The 22,053-nt window shown below is 47.9% G+C and overlaps 2 protein-coding genes across 2 annotated transcripts in view; one reads left to right on the top strand and one right to left on the bottom strand.

Moving 5' to 3' along the window:
* The window catches only part of BNC1 (basonuclin 1), a 158,048-nt gene that overhangs the window by 27,701 nt on the left and 108,294 nt on the right, over positions 1–22,053 (bottom strand). The gene's annotated exons all lie outside the window — the stretch shown is intronic.
* Positions 15,381–18,495, top strand: LOC116591995 (40S ribosomal protein S27-like). Its single transcript, XM_032345480.1, has 2 exons — positions 15,381–15,632; positions 18,432–18,495. The coding sequence occupies exons 1-2, from the start codon at positions 15,394–15,396 to the stop codon at positions 18,493–18,495; spliced, it is 303 nt and encodes a 100-aa protein (XP_032201371.1). The 5' UTR covers positions 15,381–15,393.

The raw sequence follows: 22,053 nt of genomic DNA, 5'->3' as shown, positions 1-22,053 counted from the left end.
ACAGGGAGCCCTCGCCGGCGGCCGGCGCGGAGGTGTCTGCCCCCGCCGGGCTTGAAGGCACTTGTCGGCGAAGACACAGACGTGTCCGTGTTTGCCTCTCCCGGGAAGGGCGAAACGCTCTGAAGTTCCCTGGCTCGGGTCTCCGGGGATGATTCGGCCGCCCTGCCTCCCCCGGGGCGCCCTCGGGGTCCCACGGCGGCCAAGGAGGAGGGCCGCGCCCCCCTCGCCCCCGGGAAGTTTATTTCCGGAGGAAGCGTGGGCGCGCGTCCCGGGAGGTGGGGAAAGGGGGTCCCCGCGAGGCTCAGAAAGCACCCCCTTCCTTCGGGCCGGGAGTTCCAGCCCCGGCTGCCCCGCTGTCCCAGCGCGAGGGACTTCGCTCTCGGAGCCTCCGTTGCTTCCGTTGTAAAAGGGGATTCCGTTGTTACCTCTGCGGTAGGCCGCTGAGGGTAAAGGAATTAAATGTCCCGGGAACACCGAACCGGAGCCGGGCCCGCAGGTGGGGACGGAGCCGATGGGGAGGAGCCTCTGGGAGAACCCGCTTGCTGGGCCCGAGAAGCCACGAGGCTGCATCGCCCGCAGCTGCTGCGGCCCGCGCGGCTCTCCTGACGCCCGGGGGCAGGCAGACACAGAATCTGAGCACAATCGGGCCTTCTAAAAAGACCCTCTGGAGACTGGACTGGATGGGTGAGGGGGCCCAGCTTCCTCCTCCCGCGGTGCATTATACCCACCTGGCTGCTGGTGTCCGGCCTGGGGCAGGCGACAAAACGCGTCCTGCATCCCAGGCTCGGAGGGGGAAGATGCGAGTCGGAAAGAAAGAGCGCGTTGCAGTCAGGCAGACAGGCAGGCAGCGGTGCCTGGTTCTGGCTCCAGAAGGCGCAGACCTCTGAGGGGAAGAGGGGGGAAAGGGCCAACAGCGTGTAGGTGGGAGAAAGTGTGGGTCGGAGGGCCCCTTGAGGTCCAGAGGGCTCTGCTGCCTCTCCACAGGCTAGACGCACATTCCTGGCTTTCTGGCCCCCTAAGTGTCTTGGTCTGTGGCATGGGACCCTTCCTCCTAAGTGTGAGGCCACCTGCTTTACAGGTGTTGGGAGGATTCGTGTTTTTTCACATGGAAGCTTTAGGAGGAAGTTTTGCTTTGTGAATTCCAAACCTAAACTCCTCACCTTCCATTTCTCGGTGCACTTCCCCTCCCCCGGCCAGCCGGGGCTCAACCTTGAGGCCTTCCTGCTCCTCTCTTCTCTGTCCCCCCTTGTGACACAAGGTGTCCTTCAAGGTGCTTCTCAAATGTCACCGCTTCTCAGAAGTCTCCCGGGACCCACCAACCCATGGCTCATCTCAGTGGCTTCTGTGCCGTGAGCCACTGTAGCTGACAAAGCTTGGGGTTTGGAGTCAGAATGACCCAGGTGAAGCCAGTTCCCAGCAACTGGAAACTGGCCGAGGAAGTTGGCTTTCCCGGCTCACTGTCCTTGTCCGTAAAAGCAGGCATGAAACCGTGTCCCTGGCCATACTGGTGGGGTTAAGTAAAATTGTCTCTGTTCTACAAACGCGGCTCTCTTCCCCTCTGCTCTGCTGGACATAAAGCTGGTTTTTGTATTAATTTATTATTGCAGTAATTTAATATTGCAGTATTATCGAATGGCCATATATGCTTACGATTAATATACCAAAATGTTTTAAGTCCCAGGCAGCAGCCCACTTTTAGTACCTTTAATCTGTCCAGTGAAAGAGTTTTGGTCAGCAACTTGGTGTCAGTTGCAACTGAATTATATTTTCTTTAGCAAAAATTTCCCACTAGCAACAAATACTAGGATGAACCCGTTTTACTCTATTTCTGGTTGAAAACACAAGGAAGATTCTGGCAATCCAGAATTCGAAAAGTATCAAAACAGACTGCTTCTCCCAACACACACCATCCAGATCAATGGACACATTTCTTCAAATACGACAATTTTGACCTACACTGAGGGAGTCAGTAGGTCTAGATGAAAACTAATTAATTTCCTGCAGGTTCGTTTGCAATCGTGTATCTGATACTACCATGCAACTTCCGAAATCAGTTCTCAGATTTATTTCCAGATCTGATGGGCTTCTCTGCCATTCCTCGGAAACCCGGAAACAGAAGCCAGGACCGAGAAACCACCCCTTTGTGTAAAAAAGAGTATGTCACCGGCTGGGTGAAGACTGTTCAGATCACGCTTCTGTTCTACTGCTCAGTTGTGGGACCTGTGTGTGACCTTCACCTTCTCTAGGCCTGGCCAATGGGGGCATCCCCGAGGGCCCCTCCTGCTCTCAGAATCCTTGCTTGCTGCTTTCTGTGTTTCAATCTTGTCATTTTCCTTTAGTGTTCAATTCTTTGTCTTAGCACTAAAAACAGAATGTTTTCCTGAACCTTATATTACCAGGGATTAAAAAAAAAAAAGTTTATGAAAAAAGAAAAGCTGAGAAGACACAAAATCAGAAAAATCTGTGTCTTCTTAACTGAGACCAGGTTGGGTTGCTGTGTCTGAGGGAGGCCTTTCGCCCGGTGGGTGGGTGTGCCGTGACTGCTCACCCTGACATAGGCTGGGGTCTGTTTTGAGGTCCCAGGCAAGTTAAGTCGGAGGGAAGCCAGGGCAAGTGGGGGCCGTGTGAACCAAGAAAACCTGTGCCTGTCTGAAGTGTGCAGTTGTTAGCCAGGAATGTGAGCTCGGTTTTGCCAGATTTCCTGAGTTTTCAAGAGAAGCTGAAAATATTCTGATATCTAGAAGTTGGCAACTAATTCACATTTTTGATAGATATGGTGCGAGTCAAACAAAATATGTTTGCAGGCTGGGTCTGGCCAACGTGCTGTTCATTTGCACCTTCTGCTACGTACAGTGACGTCTTCTTGAGGCCTGGGCTTACTTAGTTCCTAGTAGGTGCGCAGTAAACTTCCGCAGATTGTCTATTAAGTCTTGATGGCAAACGGCTCACAGCCTGCCTGAGCTTAAAATGCGATTCTCAGAAGCCACACAGAGATTAGTAACGACCTTTTTGTGTTGCATCGAAAGTCCGCTAATGGGCAGGTAAGCTTTTCCAATATTTACACTCGGGGAAGAGTTGCTCTAGTCGTTAATAATTCTGTTAAATACAGAATCTCTTCTCCGTGGGAAGTGTGAAATTTTTCCCCAGTGGGGACAAATGAATTTCCAAAAAGATTTTTTTTTTAATTAAAAAAAGGCATTTTTAATCATGGGACCATTGTATTAAAAAGAAACACCTTTAGCTGGGGAGGTTTGGGCACTAATGATGAAAGCCACATACTGGAGCAGAACAGGTGGGTAGCTGCCTCCCACCTGAGTCTCCCCGAAGCTCCGGGGAGGAGCCAGCCCCGGGGCTGTGGGCGGCACGGTGTGAGGGTCAAAGGGACAGGGCCAGCCAAGGCATTGGACATGGCTGGGTGGCCAGAGAGCTGTGGCTCTGTCAGAGGCCTTCCAAGATGGCCTTGCCTGAGTCTTCCACATTCCTCTGAGGACAGTGTTGGGAAACAGCGGGAGGCAAGAGTCACATTTGTGCCGTCACCTCCCAGCCCAGACGCAGACACCTGGTGGTGGCAGGTCTGGGCACATCTGCAGCTCAGCTCAGCATGGGAGCCTGACTAAGCAGTGTTTGGGCCAAGCTGCACCCCCACCGCCCCCCCCACACACACCCCAGCTGCCTGCCGGGGGGCAGGCCTGGCTCAGATGTCGCAAGTTCTTCCCTCTGGCCGCAGTGCTGCTCCTTCTTGAGAGAGAGAGGAAGCCATTCCGAAGGTGGTGTTGCGGGCTTTTGGTGGCAGAAGACCATTCCTGTTCATCTTTCACACAGCGGGAGCGTCCAAGGGCCAAAATGACACACACAGCCTGGGCTACACAGAAAGGAACGCTCCACGGGCCCGTCGCATTGTGGCTCACGGTGGTCCAGATCGCCAGAGCGCCAAGGGGGGATGTCAGTGAGGAAGTGATCAACGTGATCGTAAATTCCAAACTGAAAAACCCAAGCCGGATGCGTCTTCTGAGGGCGCGTGTCCCGGGTGCAGGTTGGAAGCGTCGGCGGTGCCTTTGTCAGCAGGCAAGAACACTCATCTGCTGCACGGACACGGGGAGAGCTCAGGACGCTTCTTCCAAGGGGAAGGCTTGGGGAGAACATGGCCGGCTTGGCTACCCTTGTTTGGGTATGTCTGGGTGCAGGAAGTCCGTCTTCCACGGCCTTTCCACAGTCAAGGCTGGGATCTGCCCTCTGACCAGCTCCTTCTCTCCTCACCAAGGCGGTGGGAGGACTGTCACAGGCCGACTCCTCCCTGGACACTTGACTGACTACTCCAGTTACATCTCTGAACTTAATGGGATTCTATTTCCAACGGAAGCGCAGAAGCAATCCTTCCTTGTTGGAAATCCCTGCGACTGGCACTTTGCGTGTGGAGCTGATTAATTTGGGGGGTGGGGTGGCGGATTTTATGAGGACAGGACAGGCGCTGCTTTCACAAGTTTTGGGAGGCTGGTGAACATGCATCAAGGAAAGTTTTAAGGTTCATCATACCTTGGAGTGTGGCGCCTCCCCCATATCTCATGACCCATTATCCGAACCTTAAGGGAAAATATCTGGGTTTCTGTAACGGAGAATTCCAACTTGGTTTCGTGTTGCTTTTGGAAATTGGGAAGAAAGGGTTAGGGAAGATGGGCTTTAGGATCGATTTTTAAATCATTCTCAATTACTAACTTAGATCAAACTTCAAAACCATTTCTTTGGGGATTTTCGGGGTCTTCTTCTGCGAAAAGAGAGTTATGAAAGAACAAACTTAGAGTTAACCCATTTTGTTATGTTTTTGAAAAAGTAAAGCCATCTTTAAAGATCTGGACTTAGCAAGTGTAGAGGGAAAATGGATTTCTCTTTACAGAGCTTGTGTCTGATATGGAATAAAAATCAATTAGTGATCCAGAGTCTGTGTATGAAGGACTGTAGCAGAGACTATGCTGGAATTGCCTCCTCAGACCTCCACTCTATGCCTACCTACCCTAGCAGGTGGCAGCCATATCATCTGGGGAGGCACCCAACCTCAATCCCACAGGTGACTGGTATAGGTAACCCATGAGAAAACCAATCAGCACCCAGATGGTTTTCTGGCCTCAGAGATTGGCTTCAGAATGGCCCAATCAGCTCAAAGCTCAGGACTTTTGTTCGGTGGTCATGAGAAGCCAAGTTTTTTTCTACAGTTGTGAAGAAAAGAGCCATGTGATCCCTGTTGTTGCTGGTAGCATCTTGTGCTAATGGAAAATCAGAAGGGGAACAGAACTGACACATGGCGTTGGGTAGAGTTCAGAGAATTGTGGATAAAGTCAACTGAAGCCCTGATCAAACCATGCCTGAAGCCTTTGGCCTTTTCTGTGAACAATTAAATCATCTGTGTCATTTAAGCCAATTTGAGATTTTTTGTTGTTGTTGTTGTTTGTTTTGTAGAGTAGAGAAGTAGAAAGCTTCTCAACTGATAGAGAAACTTACATTCAGTTTTACTGGAAGATTGTTTTGGGAGGAAGAATAAAGGAAATACCAAGTGTCCTCTGGCATTACAGTCTTTCTTCTTTCACTTTCAGATGACATTAGTGATGGAAAGGTCAGGAGACACTCTTCTAACACAGGTCCTCAATTCACAAATCCTGGGCCAAGACAGGAGTTTCTTCTAATCACAGCACACTGATGCTGGAGGCATGATTTTCTCCTTGATCTGAATTATTTTCCAGAAGAGCACTGACCACGTATTTTAATTTTTGACGAGACTTTTCCTTCTTGGTTTTGAGGTCTTGGAGAGTAAGTTCTGCTGATTTTCATGCTAAAATATGGCCTTTACCTATAAATGTATAAATGAAGAGATTTAAAAACACATTCCTGACTTGTAGCTTCTTAAAAGTACCCTCTTGTAAATGGCATAATTGAGGACTTCTACAAATGTAATTGCCAACTGCACTTGGAAATCCACTTTGTCAAACTGTGGCTTCTAACCCCTTGTCTTCGACACCGAATCAGCTTTGATACTGATGTTTCCCAGAGGTGTGGCTTTTAATCCTCAAATTACAACACAAGTTTCAACAGGCCAGGGTTTTTTTTCCCCCCCCTGTCACCAGGAGTTTAGTAATTAACAAAAGGCCCCAGCACTAATGGTTTATCAAAAGGCCAGTAAGCACGTAAGAGCCTTTCTACAGGAAACAGACCTGGTACGCTCAGTGAAGGAACGTATTTAAGGAGCACCCCCCGCCAACCCCCGGCCCCGGCTCCATGTTTCGTCCTTTGGGGCTCTGTCACAGAAGTTCAACGGCAGCCTGTGAAAAGGTGGCCAAATGCAATGATCCTCGACAAGAACAAAATCTAGTGACCTCCTTCATGACCATTTTGGAGTTACACACCTTCCCACCATGTTCACAGCCGTGGGGATTTTGCAACAGGCTTTGCTACACATGCTTTCATAAAAGCTAGTGGTTTTGTTGAGAGTCTGAAGCAAGGCGTGTAACAGCCAGTGAGTAACCCACAAGTAATGCCCGTGGTGACAATTTTGCTTTGTTCTGCTGGAGCGCGAGAAGCCGAGTCAGGACACGGGTCGCTCTTCCTGAGTGTTGGGAAAGGAAAGTCTGCGTGTTCCGAGGGGAACGTTCTCTTTATCTGAGGTGACTGCCAAGTCTTAAACACTAAAATATGTAGGTGTACTTGAGTAAAGAGAAGACATTGACATTTCAAAGATAGCTTGAGAGGAGGAGAGACAAAAGAGGAGCCGCGGTCTTGGGCAGGGATGGGAGTCTACCCCTGGGAAGGTAACCTTTCGTGGAAGCCCGGGGTCCTCCGATTCTGACGGCGGGGTCCACACACATCCTCGAGCTCGCGTCTTCACGGGGCAGGCTTTCTGCTTGACCCTCTCCTCTCATTTTCTCTCTTCGGGACACCCCTAATGGATTACAGATGTCCCATTTGGTTAGAAGCACGTTCCAGATACATCTGCCCTTCTTGCTTTTATGCAAAAAACACCTGCAAATCTTTATCTTTGGTTAGATTTACCACACGTTGGAAGCTTTGAAATTTTGGTCCGGTGGGGAAGAGGAGCATGTCGCCACCCTCCTTCTCAAGTTGGATTCCATAACGGACAATAGCCCTTGGGGAGATGTTTTCATTTTTCTTTAAGGATAATGGGAAGGCTTGAAGAGCCTCAGACCTGCTCGGCTGAAGGCTAATTAATTTCTTTAATCCTACAGAGTCTTTGGGAAAAATCTGTGGTGACTACGGGTGGGCAGCTCTCGAATGTGTGTGCATTTCTTCCTGATTTTCTGAGTCTTAACAAAGGAGATGAGACCACGACCTCAGCAGAAGAGAGCACAGTGAAATGTTGGCAAACGGGCAAGGGTATGATTACGGGACCAGCTTCCTTAGATGTGCCTTGAAAATACATGTGATGTATTTCCAATAAGTGAGTAAATCCCTCTAGGCCTCAAGGAACTTTTTTTTTTCTCTTTTTTTAAAAATAAAACCACTCCCTTTTTTCATTCAGCTTCAGGATATTCCAACCCAACACCCAAGGAATGACAAAGGCCATTGAAATAGTTTTGAAATGATAAAATCATGAGCTGCCTCCGGGAGGCTTGAGAAGGAAATCGACATCCAGTGTGGTTTTGTAAGAGGTAGGACGCTGGGGCTAGCGGAACCTAGCTGCGTAACTTTGACCCTTTGGGAGCCTTGGCTTTGTGACCCGTAGACTGAGGATTAGAATCACCTGTTTATGCCACAAATAACTATTAATACTGAGTGCCTTCCACGTGCCAGGCACTCTACCGGTGCGTGAGGACCCAAGATACCTAGTCTTTGCTCTCATGAACAGCCCCTCGGCAGGACTGTCCCTTCCCGTCACCCCCTTCATTCGCTGCTGACCCCAGGGACTGGCTTAGAGCTTTGTGCCCCACCCGGGGCCTTCGTGAATCCTTGGATTTCCGTGTTCACGTGGTCTGCCCGTCCAGGAACCCCGTCCTACGATCCTTGCCCCTCCTTGGGCTTCCTCTTCTATTCTCTTTCTCACATCTTCCCTCACACTTGAGTATGTTTTGAACCCAGAGAGACCTCCAGTGTCCTGACTCTATCTTTTCTATCAGTCCCCTCCTGGCCTCTCTTTCTGACCTACGGACTCAGAGCCCTGTTCTATGATTCTCCTAACTCTCTCCAGTAACCCACAGTTCCCTGGCATCACCATCCTCCTGAAGCGTCCAACAACCAAGTACTAAACCTGGACCCTTACTATAATTGGCCTCCTCGGCTTCAACATGCAGACTGAGTGTTGATGGAGGAACAAGATGGCGGCGGAGCTGGGGTTTCCACCAATGTCAAGTCTCTACCGCAGTGCGGCGTTTCCATGGACGACCCTCCCCTCTTTTCCTCCCTTCAGCAATTTAACCAAAACACATCTACAACCCCTTTTTAATCTCTCTTCCCCCGTCTTAGAGGATCGTGTTTTTCTCTATCCTCCTCACCAAGCACACCCTCGGGGACCCCATTAGTAAGAATCTCTTTTGACTGTATCTTCAATGTCTCCCTTTCAATTAGCTTGGGCTCCTCATATACACATTCTTAACTCTCCCAAATTAAGGGAAAAAACCACCCTGACAGTGGCCTGTTGTATCAGTAGATCCCTCCACCCTGTTCTCCTGAGGTGCACACCCTTGAGTAGTCCCCTACCAGGGGGACTCTAGGCTTGGCCGTGTAATTCGTTTTGGCTAAACGGTCATGAGCAGGTGTGGTACAAGCAGAGCCTGGGCAAGCGCGTGCACACTGAGCTTCTCTCTCTCAGATTATGCCCTTTGGGAGCCCAGCCACCATGTCTAAGAAAGTCCAGACTGTCCTGCTGGAGAGAATGGCCACGTGACATGTGACAGAGGCCCTGGAGCATGAGTGGCCACTCTGGGAAAGAGGATCCCCACCTCTTAGTGTCTCACCCTCCCAAGCAGGTGACCCACCCGCTGCACACAGCCCTGCGAGCGACCGCAGGGGAGACCAGCGGAAGAGCGGCCACATTCACTCACAGAATCCGGAAAAATAACAGATCCTCGGTTTTAGAGCGGTTTGGCACGCAGCCCCAAATACCCAAAACAACCTTGAAAGCAAAACTCAGAACACTCCCTCCATCTCACACCGCGCCCACGTTCTCTTCTCGTGGCCCCAGCTCTTCATACGCGTCTACACTGCCCCTCTCGACCTCTGATTTCTCTTCCAACGGGCCTTTGTCCGCGGCTTGCACTCCCCCTGTACCGGTCTCCCCGGACCACCGTCTCCCCGCGCGCCACGACCTCTCATGCTCCTGGCTCTCTTTGTTCCTTCACTATCATTCCTCGTCCCCCTCCTGCCCTTTTCCCGTTCCTCGGGTTCTGTCCGCACAGACTGTTCTAAGCATGCCCGCCTCCGTGCCTCCACGCCTGTCCCGCACACCGGGATAGCCCCACGCACCAACGTGGGACCTCGCTCCCCACGTCTCCCTTTTGGTTAATTTCTACTCTTCCTTGAGACTTAGCTCCAGCTCACTGTCCTCTGGGGAGTCTTTGCTGGGAGCCCCCTGTTTAACTCCTTGCTGGGCTAGATGTCCCCACTCCACACTACACTCTGAGAATGACTGTATTTGCATGTAACCTGTCTAATATTTTTAAAAAAACATTATTTTATTTATTTGACAGAGATCACAAGTAGGCAGAGAGGCAGGCAGAGAGAGAGGAGGAAGCAGGCTCCCCGCGGAGCAGAGAGTCCGATGTGGGGCTCGATTCCAGGATCCTGAGATCATGACCTGAGCCGAAGGCAGAGGCTTAACCCACTGAGCCACCCAGGCGCCCCACCATGACCATATCTTACTAATAATGTAGGGCTTCCCAGGGTTTAGCACAGTGTTGGAGTACCACCTGTGCCCAGTAATAAAGACCCAGTAAATGATGTAGGACCGTAGAATCCACATCCCATGGCATTCCATCCATTGTAGGTTTTCATATCTGTATCTGTAAAGGAAATTGGCCTTCGTATGTAACTCCTTCTATGTAAGTCACAGGAGTCTGGGCTCCGTACACATGTTTTTGTCCCATTAGTTGGTAGCCTCCCGTTCTCCCCGGTGCCATGGAAAAGGTTTTCAAACATGGCAACGATCTGCTTCTGTGAGATTTGACGTCATCGTCCTTTCTACTCACTTCTTCCCGATATCTGGTGACTGGGGTAGAGGTTTTGTTTTTATTACTGTGTTTTTCGATTCGTTTTCTTCTTTCTGGGTTTCCTACTCCTTCTACTTCAATTATTTATTTACTTCTAGGGAGCAATGTCCACCCAACTGCTGTTTTAAAATTCCGTAGCACAGAATTAGGTACAATTACATGATAACTTTAAAATAGATTTTCGCTCTCATTATGTCAATTGTCTCAATTCTTGTCGCGTTTTTTTTTTTCCCTCTTGTCCACGTTATTTGTTTCTTCAAAGAGTCACGTTCTTTCATCTTTATTGTTTCCTTCCTCTTATTTTCCCTAGGCGTTCTTTTTCGTTCTATTTCTAGCAGCTTACACTGAATGCTAAATTCTTTCAAAACCTAATTTCATTCTGTAAGTTCAATACTGGGTATATCATTAGTCCCATCTCCTATGTCTTCTTCTTCTTCTTTTTTTTTTTTTAAGATTGTATTTATTTATTTGACAGAGAGATCACAAGTAGTCAGAGAGGCAGGCAGAGAGAGAGGGGGAAGCTCCCTGCTGAGCAGAGAGCCCAATGTGGGGCTCGATCCCAGGACCCTGAGATCATGACCTGAGCCGAAGGCAGAGGCTTTAACCTACTGAGCCACCCAGGCGCCCCTTCCTATGTCTTCTTGTGTATTATTTCCCTAACCATTTTTTCTAAACCCTCTCTTCTTATGCTATTTTCCTTTGAGCCAGATACTACATAAGCCTTTCCAGTTGATTGATGGCTTTTTTTTTTTTGTCTTTGGCTTACGATTTCTTACTTTACAACACTCTGGCCAGAGATTATGTCCGATGTCATTTCTACTCGTTTGAATTTATTGACAGGGCTATGTCAAAAATTATTGGTGTTTACATTACACAAAAATAATTTGTGTAATAATTCTGCTTATAAAATACCATCTCCTAATTCTACCTTAAAAGTATATTATCCATATTCTCTAGTCTCTAATTCTTCTTTGGTGCAAAATCTATTTAATCTGTCACAACCTAATAACAGTGAATTAAAACTTTTTGTTGCAGTCCTGTGTGTGTGTGTGCGTGTGTTAGGATTTTAGGGCTTGGGAATCTTGGAGGTCTACTTGGAGGAGTGTGCTGAGCTGTGGATAGTCCCAAGCAGAAAGGGTTAACAATGTGATGGTAGAAAGAGTACCCATCAGTCAGCTTTCTTATGTCCCGTACTTTCCTGGTTGTTGGACTTACTACTCTGTGTTGTAATTTCTTTCTTTCTTTCTTTTTTTTTTTTTAAAGATTTTATTTATTTATTTGACAGAGAGAGATCACAAGTAGGCAGAGAGGCAGGCAGAGAGAGAGGAAGGGAAGCAGGCCCCCTGCTGAGCAGAGAGCCCAATGCGGGACTCGATCCCAGGACCCTGAGATCATGACCTGAGCCGAAGGCAGCGGCTTAACCCACTGAGCCACCCAGGCGCCCCTGTGTTGTAATTTCTTATACATAGTCACCACCAGATGGGATCTGTCCAGCTCACCGAGTATCTTAGGAGAGGCATTCAACAGAGGCCTGTTTGTGGAATAAGTCAGTATTGTTGGATTCTCTGTTTTTAAAACCACCTCGAGACTCCTGGCGCTCTAACATAACACCCGATCTAAGTGCCACCTGTGCTCTGACTTTAGAGATCTTGCCATGTGCTTCCTTAGTGTTTCTCTTTGTTTTTGTGCTGACGTAGGAAAGGAGCCCTGTCTACTGTTGGCTTCTTGGAAGCCCTCCCCCATATTGTTCACCTCAGTCACAATTTTCTCGAAACATTTTGTGAACTTCTGTTCTGTGCTCAACCAAAGCTGGAATCTTTGGACTCCCCTTTATAGACAAAAGAAATATCATGCCCTTCTGACCCTCCCTTTCTTTCCTTACCTTTCCGATTCTTCTAACATTGAAAATCTGATCAGATTATGGGTATGTGTTGTCATGTAACAAATTATCCTAAAATGTAATAGCTTACGACAACGAATGGTTTAGTCCCAGGACATGGCTTAGCTGGGAGTCCTCTGGCTCGGTCTCTAGTAAGCCTGTAGTCAACTGGGGGAGCATTTGCTTCCAAGCCCCCTTCCCCCATGTGGCTATGGGCAAGTGTCAGATCTTGGTTGGCTTTTGATAACTCTGCCAGTTATCAGTTTCCTGCCACGTGGGTCTATTCATGGGGCGACTCAACATGGCGGTGGTGCTTTGCTCAGAGCAAGCAAGGGGGAAAGCGAGAGAGAACAAGAGACGGAGAGCAAGATGGAAGGCGGTGTCTTTCCATAACGTGATCTCACAGGGCACATGCCATTATTTCTGCTGCAGTCTGTTAGAAGAGTGTCCCGCTCACATGGCAGGGCAGGGGATCTCACAAAGACCTGAACACCCAGGGGTGGGGGGTGGGGAGGGGCTCTACAGGAGTCCCCTCCAAAGCTGTGTGTGCAGTCTAAAAAAAGTCCTGTGTTCTTCTCAACTGTTTTCCCTTCTGTTCCAATATCTGCACCAGTTATTTAGAAAATAGTAACCCTTTCCCCCTATTCATTGTAAAAACCTGATGTAGATTTTTATACTTACGTCCATAACTTAATTTCAATAACAGTCACCATGATTTTTGCAATCGTAACTTCCCAATTAATAGTTCCTTCACTAATTCTGACCAATGATTTGAACACTCTTGAAGAAGATCCGCATGGACAGCACTAAGCTTATTAATGTTTTTGAGTCTCTCCAAACCTGACAATGTCTTTCAGCTTCCCTTGTATATGAACAACCTGTGACTAGAAATAAAATCCCCGTGGGTTGCATCAACGTCTTACTGGACTCCAGGTTTTTCTCCACTTTGAACATTGGCTATTTCAGAAGAGACATACGGAGCAAGCTTGATTTTAACCCCCTTGAATGTTTCCCTTGAGGTTTAAGAATATGCGAAGATATGTATTAATATTGTTTCTTTTTTATTGATCAAAGCTGGGATAAGGCAAATCCTCCTGATTTCCAAGCTAATTTTTTTCCCCTGCCAAATTCTGCGTGTACTTTTATAACTTCTTTCTTTTTTTTTTTTTTTTTTTAATTTTAAAGTAGGCTCCGTGCCCAACATGGGGCTTGAACTCACGACCCTGAGATCAAGAGTTGTGTGCTCTATGGGCTGAGCCAGCCCGGTGCCCATAACCTATTCTTAATCAGCTGTTGTTTTCTTTTTCAGGAAAGTTTTATTCAGTTTGGTGGAGAGGTCGATGTCTTGTTCTTCATAGACATTATCTTCTTTTGCTTCATTTAAAATATTTTATATGGACTTACCCAGCTTTTGGCATCTAATTTATGGTTTATCACCTATTTGGATGACCAGCTTTTCTGCAATTTGCATTCTGCTCTTACCACTTTTAAATGGAGACCCAATTTCAGTTATTATGGATATAATTTTGTGGCATTCTCTTTTTGTGCTGACCTGTTTATTGGTGTAATGAATTCCTTCATCTCCTTGGAAATAGCAGCTTTATCTTCAAGTTAATCTACATGAAAAGAAAGACTCTCCTTTGGGGTCTTCCATATTCTTCAGGACTGTGGAATTTCTTCATAGGTCCCACGTTTCTTTGGGCTTTTCTAAAAGTCTTTAGTGTGTTTGTCTGGAAGACTAGAGGGACTGGATTTCCCAAAAACCTCACATCCCGTGATTCATTTGAACACGGAGTGCTCTCCCTGGGACCAGTGCCAAAGGTTCAATCAAAAGGCTGCCAACAACTCTCTTAGGAAGTTCCTGGGTCTGAAAATGAAGGAGAGACCAGGAAAAGCTGCAGGTTAGCTAACCTAATTCTTCCTCGGAGTAAGACTGGAGTATAAATCAATCAGGAGGTATAGGTCACTCAGCCTGCTTCTGCTGGATGGCTGAACAAAGCTACTCTAGAGCAGACTGAGTGGTTTCTCATTCACACTGCTGAATTATTTCTTTGTGTTGGCTCGTGTTACAACATTTCCTTCTTATCTTAAGCATCTTCGGGTAACTTCTACCCAAATTTACAGTCCACAGTTCATCTACCATTCTATTTCCCCCCTCATTTGGGCTTTCTTTGTTCACAATCCATTCCCATCTCTTTGGGTTCACTTTTCTTCTTGCTGAAGTAAGTCCTTTGGTAGTTTTTTCAGTGAGAATCTGTGAAGGGCAGATACCCGTTGACTTTGCAAATCTGAACAAGCTTTTCTTTTGCTCTGACTTGTGATTGATGCTTTAGCTGTGTGAAGAACTCAGAACAGATTCTTTTTTCTTTCCGCACTTCGACCCCGTTATTCCACTGTAAGTCTCTGGCTTCTGATACTGCTCACAAGTGGTCCACTGTTGATCTAATACACCGCTGCAGAAGCTGTCTTGCCTCTTACATGACTTTGATTTTTTTTCCTTTTTATCCTTAATTTTTTGCGGCTTAATATGATGTATCTACAAATGATTTAATGGCATGCTCTGTTTTTGGGTGTTTTTTCTTTCACTATGAGGAAAAAATCTCAGCCAACATTTTTCAACTGTTGTTCTCCTATCCTCCTATCTTCACTATCCTCTTACTTGAGACTACTATTAGACCTATCCTGGAACCTGCTGGAATCTCTCTGTCCATCCTCTGGCACATCCCAGCACAATCAAGATCGATAACAAAGAGTTTTGAACTACGGGAGTTTTGAACTCTCTTTGTTACCGATCTTTATTGTGCTGGGTAAAATTCTTGGTACTCTCTCTCAATTTGCTACTTTTCTTTTTATGTTCCATACAGAGGAGTATTTTTTTTTTTTACCTTAGTGAATACATTCTTCAGTTCTAAGATTTATTTTAAGTTCTTTATCGTTTTCCCTTGTTCTGGTTTCTTTTCTGCCTGTTTTGTTTTTTTATTTTTATTTTATGTTATTATTTTATTTTATTTTTATTTATTTTTAAAAAATAAATATTTTTATTTATAGCTTTTTTATTCTTTTATGGAGGTTATTCATTTATTTATCCCTTTGAAGACCCTAAAATAGTCATTTTCAGGCAGGTCTATTCTTATCATGTCAGCTGGAATGAATTCACCTACTCACTGTTGATTTAAAACTTAATACAAGAGTCAGAACCAGATCTAAGATCACTGTGTACAACTGAGATTGACGTGGGACTCCCTGACCCATTAAGGAAGCCTGAAAAAAAAATATGGCCTTTCGGGTGGTAACGATCTCCACGAGTACATGCCCCTCGTGAAGGACCTCCTCCACCCATCCCTGGAAGAGAAGAGGAAGCCGAGGAAGAAACGCCTGGTACAGAGCCCCAAACCCTACCCCATGGATGTGAAGTGCCATGCAGAGACAGTAGTTTTGTGTGTTGGCTGCCCCACTGTCCTTTGCCAGCCCACAGGAGGAAAAGCAAGGCTTACAGAAGGATGCTTCTTCTTAAGGAAGCAGCACGAAAGCATCCTGAATCAAGGTGAGTGGGAAATCATTCCAATAAGCACATTTTGGATAAAAAATATGCTAAGGCTTCCCCACTTGCCAGCTATGATTTCCGAAAAATTTAGAGTCCACGAAAGTACTTATTTTCTTTTTGAGCTTGGCTATGTATTTGTCCTGCTCTGTTTTTTTACATCTTATCTATCATTGTCACCTGTAGGGGTAAAGAGGAACCCAGAGTGTGAACTTAATCCAACTTTGACTCGAGTCCTGCTTCTAAACATATAATTTATATGGGCAGTTCCATCTCCGTTCATGCCTTCAGTGTCTCTCCATCTCAGTAAGGTGTTCTGAGTCCCGCAACAACTTCAGAGACCGCTTGCAACAAGCAAGTGTCAGATGCGGTTCCTTAATTGTGAATTTCTATTTTATCACCCATTTTGAAAATTAGCATAATCATACGACATATTAGCATCCCCAACGCAGCCTTTATCTACATCTAAATGCCGTGGGAATCTTTGAGTCACAGAGATCATTTCAAGGGGTGTGACCATTATATTGACCTACTACCAGTGCTACGTTATTTCCAGCGTGCAGCTTTTACACTGATTTGCTTGGTTCTCTTAGGCAGAGATATTTACTGAGGACTTTGCTCCTGGTCCAGTGCTACCCTGGGGCGGGGGGCCATCGAGTGCACAGGGCATCCACGAAGGCTCTGGCCCTCCGTGCACACTTACATGGTTACACAGAAGTGTAATAGTTGGAACAAAGGGAAAGCACAGCGGAGAGGGCGGGATGTCCTGCCGACGCCCAGGGAGCAGATCTGAGGTGATAGTCACTGCCATATCCTCTTCTTGCCATCGCCCAGGCACCTAGGTATCACTCTGCAACCTCTCCCCTTTACTTCCTTGGCCCCGGGGTGCTCGTGCGCACGTGTGTGTGTGTGTGTGTGTGTGTGTGTGTGTGTGTGTGTCCCTCCTTATGCTTTGTGGCTGGAAGGTATAAACCTTGCAGACAACTGCCTTAGCTCCCCACTGTCCTGCTCCTTTTTTTTTTTTTTAAAGATTTTATTTATGTATTTGACAGAGATCACAAGTAGATAGAGATGCAGGCAGAGAGAGAGGGAAGCAGGCTCCCTGCTGAGCAGAGAGCCCAATGTGGGGCTCGATCCCAGGACCCTGAGCTCATGACCTGAGCCAAAGGCAGAAGCTCAGCCCACTGAACTACCCAGGCGCCCCACTGTCCTGCTCTTAAGGAAGGACTCCTGTCCAGGGTTTAGTAGGCGGTGCTAGGAGCACAAAACGGAGGACACTGAGAGGCAAAGGGCTCGTGGCTCCTGTCAGGAGCTCAATCTGGAGTGCAGTGGCCAGTGAGGCTGAGTAGCAGGTGTCTACATTCTGATTTGGTGAGAGCCTCCAGGATCACGCAGCAAGGCCGACGGGGGCTAGTCAGCCAGCCCACGCACACTGCGACACAGAGAATGCCACAGAGTGGAGAATGCCTGCAAAAATGTGGCCAGAAGTAGCGCGCTAGGAGAAGGAGCCCTTCACCACTCCTCTCCCTTTGGTGGCTGAAGGTGAGACAACTCATCCATTCCCACCTGCACACTTGTCCTGTTGCACGCAAGAGAGAGGAGGGAGTTTTCGCGTTTCTAAATTTTGTTTCGCATCTTGCCAATCTTGTTATGTAGGAGTTCTGAGAAGGGACTCTCCACTCGATACATACCCTTCTTATAAGGAAGCACTCTCATATTTTTATTCTGTTCTGTTTCCTTCTATCACAGTCTATTTTATTTAAAGATAGAAAATCTGCAAATTTCATGAATGGATGAATGGGTGAACAAAATACAATGTCTATCTTCTTATCTATCTAGCTATCTCCATGATGGATATTTACGGAATGGAATATTGTTTTACCTTAAAAAGGATGGAAATCCTGTCACATGCTATCCTATGGATGAAGTTTAAGGACATTACACTAAGTGAAATAGCCAGATACTGGCTATTTCAAAATACTAAAAGTAAGTATTGTATGCTGCCACTTGTTATATGAGGCACCTAAGGGTCGTCACATTTGCAGAGACAGAAAGCAGAAGGGTGGTGGCCAGGGGCTGGGGGAGAGGGGAAAGGGGAGCTATGGACGGTTATGGAGTTTCAGTTTTGCAAGATAAGAAAGTTCTGGAGTTGGACAGTGGTGCTTGTTGGTGACTGTACTTAACCCGACTGAGGTGTATAAATAGCGAAGACGGTACATTTTATGTTAGGTGGTGTTTGTCCTTGTTGTTTTAACCCCACATAAAACACAATGAGGTCATTGTGACAAAGCACGGGGGCTCTGAGGGGCCCTGCCTAAAGTGGGGTCAGTCAGGGAGGGCTCCCCAGCAGAAGTGGCATTTAAAGCCAAGACCTAAGGGGTGAATGAAGTTAACCATGGCAGGGAGTGGAGGCTCCAGACGGAAGAAGCCTCCTGACTGTGAACAGGTTAAGCCTTATCAAGTCCTGTGTGGGTTCCTGCTGTCAAACGGCTTCCTGCTCTCAATCTCTTTCCACCTACACACTGATCCAGATGAATTTTCTAGAACACTGCCTGGATCATGCCAGTCTCCCACCTTCCTGGTTAATCCTTCCAGAACGTTCTTCTGTTGCCTGCTGAACAACCCCTCTGCCAGCCGCTCAAGGCCCTCTCCTCCCGGCCCCACCGTGGCCAGTCAGCACCCCGCTCCCCGCACCCACGTGAACCCTCGTACCAGACGTCCCTGCGCCACAGTCCCTGGACACACCTCTGCTCTTCTAGGTACGCCCTCCTCTCCACCCCTCACCCCCATGTCCCCGTCCCTCTAGTGCCTTCGACGCCCTCTCCACTCCCTTTCTGCAGTCTGTGGCCTTGAGTTTAGCTATTTTTTAACTCCTCCTCTTCCTTCCCCACCTCTGCACACACCCTTCCCCAGGGAACCGAGCCTTACTCAAGGTCAGAGTCCTGGTGCTCTGAGCCCTGTCCAAGGGCCCAACAACACTTCCCAGGACCTAACAGTCATGGTGATCCTGAGTCCCGCAAGGTCCGCAGCTCTCACCAGCCCGGGGCAGCTGCTGACCTGAGGCCGCTCTGCGCCAGGAAGCAGCCGGTTTACCCTCCGCCCTGAGTCCCGCTCCAGCACCTTCCATCTCCTCCCGACATTCTTGAGCCGAACCTCTCCCGACCAGGCCCTCCAGATGCTTAACAGGATTATCTGCCTAACAGCGCAGCCCTCCCAGGCCGGTGATTTTATCCCCCGAAAAGCAGGGCAGGGACAAGCATGAAGGCACATTTTCCCAGAGGCCAGAGGACACCCTCTGGGGCTGGGGGTGGGGGGCTGAGAGGCGCAGAGGATTCAGGGGACCCTCCACCTTGGGCCTGCTCTCTTGAGAAGCCCAGCCAGGGGTCTGACCTGCAGCTAGGCCACCACCACAAAGTCGGGTTTTGCACCCGGGATCTCGGCGACTGGCAAAGGCTGCGGAGCTGTGGGGCAGAGAGGAGCGGCGGGGGCGGAGGGGGGAGGCGCGGGGGTGGGGAAATCCACCTGGATGCCATCAGTCTTGCCAGAGTAAACAGAGCTGACAGGAGTGCTTGCCGGCAGCCTGGTACAGGTTAGGGGGGGTCACGGCAGCGGCCTGGTGACCCGCCTGCCTGAAGGTAGAGCCGCTCTGGAATCTGTCACAAAGGACAGAGCTGAAAGCTCATTCCTCGTGGAATGAACCCGTTTCCTGGCATTCCACACAACGGGGAGTGAGGATGCTTTTAAAAATGTCTTAAATGTAAATCTGAGCTGGGATCAAATACACACATTTAAAGCAAACCAAACAAAAGAGATTCACCCTCGCCAACCTCAAAGCAGGATCCCAAGTCTAGATGTCACTAGCCATAAAAAAAATACCTTTCTCAGAGCTCTTTCTTAGTTTTCTGGAAGCGGGAGGGTTTAGAAAGCATAGCAGGACTTAGCAGGAGAACCTACCACGTAATTATCTAGAACTCCCCATCACAACGGCAGGGCCGAACTCGAGCAAAGGTCTTTTATTAATATCCTATAATATCGGGGATGGAAACCTCTCTGTCTCTTCCTAAGAGCAAACCCTGCAAACACTCACTTCTTCTTAGTGTGACTATGAAAGTGACAGCAGTGGCATAGTTAGCATACTTCCCAGCACTCTCCCACAAGCTAGACCGAGTGGGACAGAAATTGTGGGGGGAAAAAAAAAAGTGAGTAACTCACAAGGAATTTTGAATCATCGGAAGCACCAGCAAGACGATTGTTAATCCCTCCCTTCAGCAGGCGGCGGGGGTGGTGGTGGTGGTGGGGTGTGGGGGGCTGGTAAGTGCCTCAAACGGGCCAGAGTTTGGGATGGGGGGACCACCCAGACGCTGAAAGTCACGGCCACGGTGACTTCAGCTCGAAGACTCACACAAACGATTTCTTTCGGAAGAAAGCCAGTCACCACCCAAACCTGCCTAAGCCCTAGCAAGATGTCCGGCTGATTTGTTTTGTGACCTTGGGCAAGTCACTTCACCAGCCCTGGTCTTGTTTCTTCACCTATAAAACAAAGATAGTAAAACCAGGGTGCCTTCGGGGTACTCCTGGCACTAATGAAGGCTTGTAAAGGGCTTTGAGATCCCCAGGATGAAAGTCTCTGCAGAACAGTAAAGCCTGATTATTACGCTTCGAACACGACATTCCCATGAAAACCCTGGTCAGGCTCTTACCCCACCTCTCCGTGAAGATTTAATAGCAGAGAGTTGTAATAAGTTCGTGAAGGACAGAGACCTCCATTACCGATACAAAATATGCTGCAGCGAACCAGTATATTAAGGCTATTATCATGAATAATTAAGGCCAGGTTCTACTCACAGATTAATGAACCAAGTGTGTGTTGTGAGGTAGTGGGTTTTCACTGTGGCTTCCTCAACCCGCTCACGTCACGAAATTTATTTATCCTCCGTGGGTCCCTCAGCTTGCGTGGATTAGCAGGTTTACCCCAACAAAGAGGCTGGCGGAGTAAACTTCTGAGGGATGCTTTCATGCCTACTGTAAGAAATAAACCCAATTAGAGGTCTCTTAGCACAGATGAAGAAGGTTCATTAATGATAATGAAGGGCTGACCTACCCTAGGCCCCTAAGTTTGTAATTAATCTTGCACAGACCTTCCAGCTTGCATATATTGAAGAATATCAAAGTCATGTACATTGCTCCGGGCTAACACACATGCACGTGGAAAGGAGAAGTGCAGGTTCATGCGCAGACATCTTGGCTGATCTCGGATGAGGAGATGCTACGTCTGATGGTGCATTCGCGTTCCAAGGTAGAGCCATAATTAGATAAAATAAAAGCCTTTAGATAACTCACCGGGCCCGAATATAAAAATCCGTAATTTCTCAATTCATTCACGACATTTAAAAAAAAAAAATGTCTGGGGGAAGGGACAGAATGTGGATTGTAAGAGAGATGGCCAAGAGGAATTACAGACATTCACGTGAGTGTATCGATCAGTGGAATGACTTAGGCTCTAACTGTCCCAAGACGAGTTTCAGCAAATATCCCGAGGATTCGTGTTTACACCGTGTGCTCCTTTTTCTGGAATTTCCATCTTGCCCCGTGCTTTTAAAAATAATGCCACCACTGGGCACGGGTGGCTAAGTGGGTTAAAGCCTCTGTCTTCGGCTCAGGTCATGATCCCAGGGTCCTGGGATCAAACCCCATTATGGGACTCTCTGCTCAGCAGGGAGCCTGCTTCCCCCACTCTCTCTCTGCCTGCCTCTCTGCCTACTTGCCATCTCTGTCAAATAAATAAATAAAATCTTAAAAAAAAATAATGCTGCCACTGGAATTGGCCAAGGTAAGGTAATTAGCAACACCAGGGTGCAGGGACTGTATACAGTGAGAGAGGAAAAGAGACAACTTGCTGCTGGAGATAAGGGTCACTTGTAGATTTCTGGAATGCTCTTTAAAAAGGAGAGGTGCTGGGTAACAAAAGAGAGATGCTGTGGCCGTGAGGTCCGTCTTTGCAGCTGGGAAACTCATCTGCAACTCACCTCGAAGGGCCACATACTGAAAGAAATTACTGAGGCCATTCAGGACCATTAGGTGTATAGATAAGCAGGATAAAGTAACTTTCAAGGGAACCTGGAATTCTTTTCCTGACTCAAAGCCAAGTTTTCCAAACATGCTGGGCAGTAGGCCGCCTGGATGCAAGGACCTCCACGCACTCACCCCCTCCTCTGCCTGGGAAACTCCTACTCATCTTCTAAGACGCCCATCTAAATGACTCTTGTTCTGTGAGCCTTCATCGGTGTTTGCAGGTCGAAGTCTATGATTCCCCCTTGATGCTCTCACGTACTCGGCACACAACCTCCTGGATGGTGTAGCACATCCCATGGGGAGGATGGCCCAATCCACGTCCCCCTCCAGGCGTGAGGCTTGGAGCTTGGTGGCCC

This window comes from Mustela erminea, chromosome 5 (assembly GCF_009829155.1).
Source record: "Mustela erminea isolate mMusErm1 chromosome 5, mMusErm1.Pri, whole genome shotgun sequence".
NCBI lineage: Eukaryota > Metazoa > Chordata > Mammalia > Carnivora > Mustelidae > Mustela > Mustela erminea.
This window is presented reverse-complemented; position numbering and strand designations above follow the sequence as displayed.

What these genes read in the sequence shown, in the direction of transcription:
- LOC116591995 (XM_032345480.1), top strand. Translation starts at nt 15,394, where the DNA reads ATGCCCCTCGTGAAGGACCTCCTCCACCCATCCCTGGAAGAGAAGAGG. An exon ending in AGCATCCTGAATCAAGGTGA is followed by an intron (nt 15,633 to 18,431) that starts GTGGGAAATCAT and finishes CCGTCCCTCTAG; the next exon opens with TGCCTTCGACGCCCTCTCCA.